This window comes from Cystoisospora suis, assembly GCF_002600585.1.
Source record: "Cystoisospora suis strain Wien I chromosome Unknown contig_1318, whole genome shotgun sequence".
In the NCBI taxonomy this organism is placed as follows: Eukaryota; Apicomplexa; class Conoidasida; order Eucoccidiorida; family Sarcocystidae; genus Cystoisospora; species Cystoisospora suis.
Window position 1 is genome coordinate 80,841 of NW_027154118.1, and position 11,190 is coordinate 92,030.

General features: G+C 49.0%; 3 protein-coding genes across 3 annotated transcripts in view; 2 read left to right on the plus strand and 1 right to left on the minus strand.

Annotated features, from left to right (window-relative positions):
- Positions 1–2,213: 2,213 nt before the first annotated feature.
- Positions 2,214–2,960, plus strand: CSUI_003065 (uncharacterized protein). Its single transcript, XM_068063263.1, has 5 exons — positions 2,214–2,374; positions 2,428–2,537; positions 2,594–2,701; positions 2,824–2,855; positions 2,925–2,960. The coding sequence occupies exons 1-3, from the start codon at positions 2,325–2,327 to the stop codon at positions 2,689–2,691; spliced, it is 258 nt and encodes an 85-aa protein (XP_067924771.1). The 5' UTR covers positions 2,214–2,324; the 3' UTR covers positions 2,692–2,701; positions 2,824–2,855; positions 2,925–2,960.
- A 462-nt stretch (positions 2,961–3,422) lies between these two features.
- On the plus strand, positions 3,423–5,196 carry CSUI_003066 (uncharacterized protein). Its single transcript, XM_068063264.1, has 2 exons — positions 3,423–4,101; positions 4,565–5,196. The coding sequence occupies exons 1-2, from the start codon at positions 3,614–3,616 to the stop codon at positions 4,713–4,715; spliced, it is 639 nt and encodes a 212-aa protein (XP_067924772.1). The 5' UTR covers positions 3,423–3,613; the 3' UTR covers positions 4,716–5,196.
- Positions 5,197–7,486: 2,290 nt separating this feature from the next.
- The window catches only part of CSUI_003067 (3-hydroxyisobutyrate dehydrogenase), a gene marked incomplete at its 3' end in the record, with an annotated part of 4,099 nt that continues 395 nt past the window's right edge, over positions 7,487–11,190 (minus strand). The window contains exons 2-4 of the mRNA XM_068063265.1: positions 10,514–10,592; positions 9,633–9,760; positions 7,487–7,632 (exon numbers count right to left, since the gene is read on the minus strand). Of these exons, the coding sequence (XP_067924773.1) occupies positions 7,487–7,632; positions 9,633–9,760; positions 10,514–10,592 (353 nt within the window). The remainder of the gene's footprint in view (positions 7,633–9,632; positions 9,761–10,513; positions 10,593–11,190) is intronic.

An 11,190-nucleotide genomic window follows, 5' to 3' on the forward strand; every position in this document is an offset into this window, starting at 1 on the left:
GGCGGGACCTGTCGCTTACTTCTGCGTTGATCTCGGGTGGACAGCGCTTTGCACGGACTGAGGTATCATCCGTCACGGGTACCTAAGGCCGTGGCTTAGGAAATGCAAGTGATCTGAAGGCCTGGCTGGGCGCTCAGGTCTCCCACTCTGTAGTCAGGGCAGCTAAGCGAGGCGACTAGCGCGGCGGATACTCGGGGCGGGGAAGAGGGCGCGCTGCTCTCGTCCACGGAGTGAATCAGAGAACAGGACGATGCCTCGAATAGGGCGTGGTAACCAGGGCGTTCTGCTCTGTCCATACCAGTGCTCTCAGAGAGTTGCCTAGCGAGTGCCAGAAGAGTGGGTGCCCACCGGGTAGCCGTCTCCACATACTCGCCTACGTCCAGGAGGTGGTGCGAGTTCTGGGTACTGCCTGGCTCTCCCCTACCGCCGCCCAAGGCGCCTCCGTGTTTCATGTGCGTGCGTGCCTGCTTCACTCACGAGCTCCGTCCTTGTCAGGTGTGCGCTGGTCACGGATCATCGGAGTCCATCGCGCCTTCTGGGCTGGAGTACCAGAGCCTTTATCACACTCGCAGCTGCGTAGGTTAGGGGTTTCCGGCTACGACCATTGTATACCGCACAGGTGGCCATTCCGTCACAGGAACCACCGCACGGAGAATCTTGCTGTACTTGCTTGGGAAAGCAGCCCGACTTCGGCAGTATAATACGCTCTGCAAAGCAGTCTACTTGAATTACTACGATAGTGGTCCGCGCTGGAAAAGAGTGGAGCACTTCGGTGAAGCTGATAGCGGGAGACAGCTCGGGAACGAATGCCCTCGCGCTCACGGATCCCTTGCACAACACAGCAGCTGCCATGTGAGCTCTTTCGGAACGTCCAGATACACAGGTAGGACAGAGGGAAAGTCATTTCCTGGGAAGCTGTCCCACTGATACAGCAGGAGACGGACAAAATCAAAAGGTGCAGTTCTCGTAACCGACGGTGTTCTCGTAGTCTGCCAGCCGAGCTTGAACTACAGAGATGCTACATTCTCGGGCAACTTCCTGTCGGGGAAAATTAAGACGACCAGGCGCCTCTTATCTCACAGGCTTGCCTGGCCGGCCCCTGGAAGTGTGAAATTGCTCTGCGCATGCTGGCGGTCCATCATGGGTACTCTCCAGTTCAGGCCAGCCCTTGGGACGGCCCCCCACTTCGCTGACTGGAGTAACGGGCATGGTCTGCCGCGAAGCCATACGGGTCGCTTTCTCATAAACAAAAGTGAGTCTCCTTGGGAACTCGGTGTATGCGGCTTTTCTGGGCATTAGGCCACCAGCTGACGCCGCAAGAAAGCTAGACGGCCATCTTATTGGCAAGGAGAGATAGCTACGATGATGCGGAAGTGTTGGATGAGGAAATGGAGGTACAGCACAAAAGAAGCGGGGGCGCTGCGGCACAAATCCAGGAAGTACAACTGCCCGTCTTCAGAGAGGCGTAGCCTGTCTCAGCTGAGTCCTGAAAGCGAAACGGAGGGCTGTAGCAGAAACGGCACGCACCGGCGAAAATTGTTCCGCCGGGACCGGTAACCAAACACCTCGCCAGATCGTTCCGGGCGCACCGGCCGCCCATATATCTAAGCGCGCTGGCCAAGGGGCAACATTGCAGCAGAACTTTCTCGCCGAGACTCTGTCTAGCGTGCTACCCCTTGTCCGGTATGTAGCGCCTGCTCAGTTCTGAGTTCGCATGGGCTCATTCACTACTTTTGTTGTTTGCAGTGACACTGTGCGTATGGAGGAACGGGCAGGACCTCAAGCGGCCGGAAAGAGAGAACAAACTTCCCTCTCAGCGTCTGCGAAAAGAGCTCCTCTATGGCGGACTGCGTCACTATGCTCTCACTTTCACTGTTTGCTTCCGGCTGAGTGTGTCACCTGAACAGGCTCGAAGTTGAATGCTAGGAGCCGCTAGCCGGGGGTGTAGAATCGACCCGGGTTCCCCCAGACTGTCTGTGCCAAGCAGGAGACCAGCACCGACGCTGAGGTCCGTCTTCGCTAAGAGCAGCGGGAAAGGTCCTAAGTAAGAGCATGTCTTGACATACAGCACAGGCCCCTGTTTCGGGCTGTTGTACGTACACGGCAACCTCTGCTATGCCCACGTCGGGCCAGCGTTCTCAGGTTTCGGCTCCCTGGGTGGGCACGTCCCTCAAGAAGCGAGTGAGCGTTGTTGAGCGAAAATGAAAATAAAGATTAGCCTTCTCCTTGGCGTCTCACTATTGTGGCGGCCGCATGGCGGCTTCTGTCACCACCTCCGGTCGAAAGCCTTACCTCCTGTTGCGGGGCCACATCCAGCAGGACCCATGCAGAACGGACCCGTACCACAGGTCCTGCCCGCTGTCGAAGAAAAAAAGTGAGAATCCGGAACTCGACCCTCAGCTATGGCCACTTATCGGGCTCCATCAGACTCCCTGTTGGAACAGTCAATATCTACCGCAGTCCCCAGTTGATCAAACCCCCCGCGAGAGTCGAAGTAAAGGCGGGGGAAGAACAAGACCTGGAAAGCACTAAAGAACGTACGCCGCCGACCGACACCAAAAGAGTGGACCTCGCTTCACCTGCCCTGTAACAGCTTCTGACACTGAAGTGTTCCAGCACTCTGTCCTAGAGAAGCAGAAGGAAGCCCTCCGAGCTTCCGGCTGGTTTAGTAGACAGGTAAAGTCTCGCTGACATCCATCCAGCAGAGAAAGGCAGCTACACGTAATCTTCGACAGCTGGACGAGCTTGAACACGAAGGAGGTAACAAGCCGCGTCACAAGGGACAAACTGCATTGTCGTCTCATATTATTCGTTCCGCCTCAGAGCGACGAGAGCGCATACGACAGTATATACAGGTATGGCTTGTGGTTGAAATTCGAGTATTGCCGAGTAACAACGACTGCATGTGTTTGTCCACCCTCCAGACTGTACCTGCGCCGGAGGGGCGGAGGATTATTTGATGCTAACTGAGAGAAGCTTACTGGGGCCGAGAGGACTGCCGAGAGGTAGCCGCACCCCCGGAGATGTAGGCAGAGCCGGTGACAGAGGCTGCTGACGACAAGGAGGAATGTGAAGGAAGAGTGCGGAATCGCCTCGGCTCACCTCTACGGTGAGGGTGCAGCTTGGAAGAGAATGCTCTTCATGGCTGAAGACCACTCTCCTCGGGATGGCCTCATGTGCTCGGGGTTTAACGACGTTATTAGTTAGGAAGCAGCTTAGGCCTGTCTCATCCTTGGCCCGCGGTGCCCCTGTGGTCCTCCAGTGAACACGGATATAGTTTTTTGGGTAACGCTCGGTCCCTCAGCTCCGCCTCCCGTGTGCCCTCGGGACGGTCGACTGACCGCTGTCCCAGTGATCGTCACGACCAAAAAACTCATGAGCTGTTTGCTAGAAACCCGTTAGCGCATGCCGTGAAGCCGCGGCCCTGAGATGGACTGAATGAGTTGGAGTGTCCTGCGGCGTGGTCTGAATCACTGCGGCAGACGTCTCGCCGAGAGGGCCGCTCCGAGGGAGGAGGACAAGTCTTACACAAGGACCCTCTTCAGCTGGGAGAGTTGGTACCTCGCCGTTTCTTTGTCTGCACGTTCCTGTAACCTGCAGTAGGCAGCGGGACATGCTGCCTCGTTGTCTGCAACATTGTATTCACAGGAGCGGGGTCCGAATCGCCGGGCACTGCTGTTTGGGTGAACTATTTCATCTTTTTCTGCTCGCTCAAATGGCTGGACCAGGCGACCTGAAGGATTGCCGCCTTCGCATCCCGAGCCCTACCCAAAGGCTTCTCTTCGCCATTTGGAGCGGTGCTTTTTTTGTATCACTCTCCTCCGGAGATGGAGCACTTGCGAGCATACACCAGGCGGCCAACACAGGCCGTGGTCCATCCGCACAGACAACGAATTTTCGAATGGAATACACCAGTTTGCCCCGGCATCTGTCAACGCTCGTAGAGGACGGACACCCGCCCAGTGATTCCGCCCTGGGAGACTCAACGACCAGTGGGACTGGCTCGGAGCCAACTCTAGAGTCAGTGGACAAGCCATCTAGTGAAGGGACACTCCCTAGCGTCATGAACCAGGCTGCCTCCGATGCGATGGACGCAATCAAGTGAGAATGCTTGCTTACCCAGCATCGCAGTTGCGCCTTCTTGAGAGGGAGGCGGCTGGTCTGTTAGTCGCATCTTGCCAGTAAGACACATGTGGTGCTTCCGCTTCCCGAACAGACGGTTTCGCCATGGGCGGCATCCCCTTTTTGCGTATTTCCCTACGGTAACTACGAACCGGGCCACTATTCAAACGAAAGAACTGTGAGACCCTCTGTAAGATTACAGTTGCAGCTACATAGTCTGTCCGTCAACTTCGAAAGACTGACGGCACAACTACTGCAACATATACACTCAGAGAGCCATTTTACACGACATCGGTTAGTAACGCAAGTGTAAGCATTACCGATTCTGGGTGCCCTTGCTGTACGTCTTTACGTCCCGCGATTCGCTGCGCAAGACCGGTTCTTATTCTGACATCTTCCTCAACTGCTCATCTCATCGCCGTGTCTGTTGTTCTTTTATCAGCTCCGTGACGCAGAAACTCGTCGACATGGGACTCGAGCCCTGGCAGATAGCTTTGATCGCCATTGGAGCTGGCCTAGCCGTCTTGTGCATAGTTTGCTGTTTGCTACGGTGCCTGTGTAAGAACCTGTGCTGCTGCTGCTCCAAAGACTGATGGGCGGGGGGGCACTTTCCCTGGATGGATGAATAGTGGTTGGATGAATCAATCGAGCAACCAACGAACCGGGCCTCCAACAGAGAAAGAAACTCAAGGAAGGGGACCAGCCTGCGGCGCACACAGCGTACACGTTTTTATTCAACACAATTTCCCTCCTACGACCCTTTTTCTCCGGCTCCCAGAAATCCTTCAGTACGAGTCGCGGAGTTCTAACACTTCTCAGTGCAGACAGACTCGGGGATGTCAGGGTGACCCGCACCAACCCCATCCTCCTTTTTCTGTTTCTTTATACGGAGAGGCAAAAAATTCATCGGTCTACTTCGGCATTTCACCAATATCATCGTCATTATCGACCGGCTTTCCAACAAGCCATACGTCCACTTTTTCCTCAATGAGAGTACACTACTTCAAGATATCTTCACGGTGTTTTCTTTCCCGATTTTCCTCCGGGTGGCCGTGCCGAGATTTGACGGAGAGAAAGAAAAAGAAGATTTAGGTTGAAGGGTGTCCCCTCGTGAATGGTCCCATGTCTATCATCTCCAGGTGAGCTTGAGTGGAAGAAAGGGAGAACCGATCGCTCTCTCACTCCATCCAGTAGCTCAACACTCCACACAATCATCTCGTTGATGAACGAGCCATCGGTTTGACCCGCAGTGTGTACATCGCCCTTCTTCTTCTGCTTACAGTTCAAAGAAGAGTGATTTCATAGAAAAAGCAAAAAGACTCTGCTTGTAGCGAAGCGGTATCTCCCACCTATCTACCTACCACACACAACTGATACCTCTGATGCATGGTGTCTTGCTTTCCGGCCATTTCAACTGCGTGTTTGTCCCACTGTCTGTATGTGGAGCCCCTTCAATCGAGTCATGCCATCTTAAACAGATTCAGCTACGTAGGTAGCTCTCCATCGTCTTCGCATGACTTCTACAGGCATGGGTACTGACGTTCGCGAATGGTCTCCAGTCCCTGTGTCCCCTTGCATCGGGGCTTGCTGTGGACAACGCGGAGGAAAGAACATTCATGAAGTTCTTCTATAGCCCGGGGGTGGAAGAAAGAACGTGGCTTGATTCTTTCTGGTGTACATACACCATACATGCATGCTCACACCACCCCCGGTGAACCTTCACATCGTTTATAAGGCGACTGGTCTCCCCCCTTCTCCTTCTGCAGTTGCAATATACCCATTTTACTTACAACTTTGACTCCTCAATAGAAGATTGATAGATCTTATCATAAAATCTCCTCTCACTACCCGTTTCACGTGTCCGTCACATCACCTTTCGTTCTCAGTGTAGCTGTCTCCTCCTACTAAGGCGTGGAACCGAGGTCTTTAGCGCCGCCTACTCTTCATAGTCAGACAGACAATAGTGGGTAAATTCTCTCTGTCCCAGCCACCGTGATTGACATCTTCACTCTCCCGCGATAAGAGTAGAATTCCTTTTCAGAGACAACGGGAGAAAAGCAAGAAGAGAAACTTCTCCCCTCTAAGAAGGGAACTCATCTCTCGCCTACTTGACTCTATAGCACGGCATACCTGTCGACTCATGTTCTGTGCTCCTATGAAAAATAAACCGATCGTAGCGAAGTCCGTCGTGTAGGAGGTAGTAATGGTAATAGTAGTAGTACGAGGCTGTTTACTTTTAGTGATCTTCTTCATCTCTTTAAAAGTTACCCCAGCTTTGCATTTCTTAAATCATCTCATTCCTCACCTAGCTACTATGAGGCACCCGCTATCTTCTCCAGTGTATACACATGATGTATGTATATGTATATAGAAATACATACAACATGTATACATCGGAGAAGGGACGTATCTCTATTATACACGTGATGAGTATATGTGGATATCTTCATATCTCTCCATCATATGTCTAGAGTGTTGCATAGGTACAGATCTATACATCAGCGGGTCAAGACATACATAGATAGATTGGTTAAATACGTATATATATTTATGTATATGTGCCTGTATAGCTCTCTTTGACTCTCTCCATGTATAGCCATATACCCCCCCCTGACTGCTGCCGCTCGCGTTGCCCTTTGCTGCCCTGCGGGTCTATGTACACCATGAATCGACACGACTCATAACTCTCTTTCCTTTCGATGCTCTCCTGCTGTTATGCTTGGCGGGACAAGGGCGTGGAGCCCGTCATCTTCCTATACACCGGGATCTCGATCATCCCCAATCTTATACGTATGTATATGTATATCTACTCAGAACGTGTACGCATGGATGATACACTCTTCAGTCCTATATACATCTATATCGTAGAGAGGATATACACAGATCTATTTGTAGGCAACAGCGTCTGATTTTCTCGCTACTGCTCTCATACACTTCAAACACCATAAAAGAGATGTAGATGTACATACATACTCACATATGTATACATATATACATATACACACCCACGTCTCTATGGCATATATATATATATGTATATGTATATACGTATGCCATGAAGCCCACAGACTAGAGGTTCTCACGTGTGCTACTGAAGCTCATTGACGGGAAGGCTTTTTGCCTCACCTCGGAAAGACACTCAGGGCGGAGCAACATCACCAAACAGCATATATATATATATGTATATATGTATATAGTATAACAATACAAGTCACGTTTCACGCGCCTTGCACACGTATGCATATACGCAGAGAGATAAGAGGGAGAGAGCTCGTTCTCCGCCGCTTTCTGTTTTCTCCTTCTTCTTCTTCTTCTTCATCTTCTTCTTCTTCTTCTATTTGATTCATTCGAGATGCTTTGGTATGACTTGAGTTTTTCTGTCTTCTTCACCGGAGGGAGTATTGTGCATGTTGTTGAGGTTGTCGAGAGCTAGCTGAAGAGCTTGAATTCCTTTCTTATCAAATCCTAAGGCAACGACGGACATATACAACTGATGAGCCAGTGCTAGGCCTGAAGAGAAAGAAGACGAGATCACACAATAGAACAGACCCTAAGAGCCATTCACCTACTCTTAGACTCTATGAGGGAAAAAGCTAGAAGAAGAGATGAAGATCACAAGGACTATGGGTGTCTATTATGACGATATCTAGTGACCTCTAAAGCACTGGCGATAGAGGAAGTGAGAAAGTGCAGAAGAAACACTCTCTCTCGTCTTATACCTGTGTCTGTACACCCCGTGCACGTGCTGCTTTTCTCATGTATCCTCGCTACAGAGACTATGTGTACCGATAGACATAGAGATACAACAGATGATAACGAGGGGATGTAAAAGAAGAGAGAAAGCTTTCTTTTTTCTGTCTCTTTCTCTGTCCCCGTCATTCTTCAGGTTAAGAGAGAAAGAGAGTTATGCCGTCCTTATGGTAATGTGCACTTCGTCAGATCTTCTTCTTCTTCTTCCTATTGGTCTTTCTATTCTCCCCCTATGTATGGAAGAAGGATGACTACTCAGGTATTCAAGCATGCTGACGCTTCATCATCGTTCATAGCAGGTAACTCATCTATGATCATCTACATCGTCTCTGCGGGCCTAGATCATTCAAGGAGACCAACAACCCATGAACTTCATTCACAACTCTGATAGAGCAAGCAAGGTGTCTTCTTATGAGACAGACTCGACATACAGCAGGTATACAGGGACAAGGGTCGTGGCGGTATTGAAGAAGGACGAGGAGAAGAAGAAAAAAACGAAAGAAAGGAAGTTACAGAACAGGAAAAAGAATATGAAGAGAGAGAAAGAAGAAAAGAGAGAAGAATACAAGAGAAACAGAAGAAGAAGAAGATGAAAGAGAGCGAAGAAGATGAAAGAGAGAGAAGATCAATGTGCTCCTTCCTAAAGTTTTGCCGTAATGTGTGTATACTTCTTCATCTACGCTAAGACAAGACTCTCAGAATGAGAGTCCCTCCTTTCCGATTCAAGGAGGAGACATAGACCTTTATGAAGCCCAGGTGTATGTACAGCAGAGGACGAGCCATGATTCTTCACAAGAAGACAAGAACGCGCGGCGCGGAAGTTAAGATGATGAATATCTGTGTAGAGACGTATGAATGTCTCCAGTCGAGTTCTTTATACTTCACTCATTGAATGCCTCTACAGATGACTTTCATCGAATACTCTGGAGGGGATGAAGAGATAGAAAAATCGTCAGGTATAAGATATACATGGTGGATACATATAGAGAGGAGGATGTCTAAACATAGATGGTAGAAAGCTGAATCCTAACAACGAGAAGAAGCAGTGCATAAGATGAAAATGCACTCTCTTTCTTTTCTTTCTTTCTCTTTTTTGCTCGGCCTGGTGATAGATAGAAAGAAAGTTCTTTGGAGACGGTCTGGAGTTGTGAACTTTGCAAGACGTTGATGATCTACATAGAGAGGGATCTCCTCGTAGTGTACAGACACACGTACACTCCAGCTCATCTAACTCTTGTTTGTGTTTCATGACTTCTTCTTCTACCCCCGCTCACTTCTATTTTTCACCTCCCCCCCGCTTGGGTTTCTTTCTGCTTTTCTCTCAAACGTCCCTCTCTCACACTCTCGCTTTCTGTCTGTCTCCTTCGATGAAGAAGAAGAAGAGAGACGACAGACAGCAACACATGAGAATCCTTCTTTCACCTTGTATCACGCCCTGAAAGAGAAACCTCTCGCAGTCTAAAGTGTAGTTACAGCAGATAGGCGTTTTTCTCCCTCTTCCTCCCGGCCTGAAGATTCATTATGACAACCTTATGTATCTGTATGCTCCTGCTGCTGAAGAAGAAGTCTTCTTTCTCGCTTTATTCTCTCTCTCTGTCGAGTCAGCTTGTACGGGTACAGCTCGAACTCTTATCACTACTACGATACTCCACACCTAGGATTCATCCGTCCTTATGCGAAGTCAACATACAAAATATGGCTGTTCTACTCTATCAATGCCTCTCCTGTTTTTCTCTTCTTTCTCTTCTTCTTCATCTTACCAGGGAGAGAGAGTCTGGCGCTTTGGGCTTCTTGTAGAGCGATGCCCATATCCTTCACAAAGTGCTGAACGTAAAAGCCTGGCTCGTAGTCTCCTTTAAGAATGCGTGGAGCGTAGTTGGTTAACGACCTAACGAAAGGGTGATAAGTCACATCCATCCATTCAATACATACACACCCTCCCATACATATGTCAACATACATTCTCAGGTACATACATACATAGACATACAGACAATCCATAAACATACATATTCATACGCGGATACATAGCGAAGGGGGGTGCGGGGCGGGGTTCATACATAGTACATACATGCATGTCCAGCTTCTCTCGGACTGCCTTGTCGATTCTCTTCTGTAGCGGCAACAGCATGCACGCATGCATGCAGAGAAAAACTAACGCCGGAAATCTCAACAAGCTGGATGAGTAGACGTTCAAACTACGTCACTGATATACCTACACGGTTTATAGATGATACATATTTACATACTAAAGATACACACCCTGCCTCTGCTCTCCTTTGAGGTATACATCATTATCCATCCGATCGGGACAGTGTATTCCGAATCTAAAAGAGCTGACGAAAGACGAGAAGGGAAGAGTCTAGAGAGCAGCAAATGAAGAAGACTACGAGGAAAGAACAAGAAGAATGAGGTGTTAACAGCAAGCAGCCAAACACACGCGTACCTGCTGTCTCTCCTCTCTCATTCAATAGATACAAGAGATACCCTACCATCGTACTTCTCTTTGTTGAAAGAAGCAAGAATCTTTCACAATTGTTTCTCTCCTTTAGCGAATGAGAACAAAGAGACCATCATTGAGGCTAATGAAGAGGAGGAGAAAGACCAAAGAAAAGAAAAAGAAAGAAAGAGACAATCTTACCAGCTCCCTGCTGCTCCCATGGAGACTGCTGCGAGGGTCTTCTCAAGATCTAGACCCATACGTCGAGCATACAGTAAAGCTTAGGAGAATCGATGGCGATGAAGGAGTGACACAAAGGCAAAAGACAACTAAGAGAATCAAAGAACACTCTTCATTCTATGAAAGGATGGAAGAGTCGAGAAGATATCCGTGACTCTTGACAGTCCATCGAAAGACAACTAGCCTTCTAGCTTGTTCTCTTCTCTCTTAAATATGGTGTCTACTTTCGGCTTACTCTACCTAGGAGATCTCCCTCTTCCCTCATCCTTTCGCTTGTTCTATATCTTCTTCCTCATCTCTTCATCAGAGACATACACATAGAGAAAGGCACATTCTCGTATACGTGTCTATATGTATATAAATAGAGAGAGAGAAGGAGGAGAGTCAGCTATTCTGTATGATTTCAGATGCCAAGACATTCTTCGTTTCATTCACGGAGAAAGTCTTGTCTCTTAATATCTTTCTTCTTTATGAATCGTCTTTCCTACGAAAGAGACAAGCTTCACAACGGACGGAAAACAGAGATAAGGCAATCAGAGAAGACCGTTCTCGTGTCTATGTATTGAGATGTCTACAGCATAGAAAGAGAGGAGTTATCCAAAGACGGAAAAGGCCTAAGAAGATCGAAAGATTCTAGA

What these genes read in the sequence shown, in the direction of transcription:
- CSUI_003065 (XM_068063263.1), top strand. Translation starts at nt 2,325, where the DNA reads ATGCAGAACGGACCCGTACCACAGGTCCTGCCCGCTGTCGAAGAAAAA. An exon ending in CCCGCTGTCGAAGAAAAAAA is followed by an intron (nt 2,375 to 2,427) that starts GTGAGAATCCGG and finishes GGGCTCCATCAG; the next exon opens with ACTCCCTGTTGGAACAGTCA. An exon ending in CCTGGAAAGCACTAAAGAAC is followed by an intron (nt 2,538 to 2,593) that starts GTACGCCGCCGA and finishes GCCCTGTAACAG; the next exon opens with CTTCTGACACTGAAGTGTTC.
- CSUI_003066 (XM_068063264.1), top strand. Translation starts at nt 3,614, where the DNA reads ATGCTGCCTCGTTGTCTGCAACATTGTATTCACAGGAGCGGGGTCCGA. An exon ending in GATGCGATGGACGCAATCAA is followed by an intron (nt 4,102 to 4,564) that starts GTGAGAATGCTT and finishes TTCTTTTATCAG; the next exon opens with CTCCGTGACGCAGAAACTCG.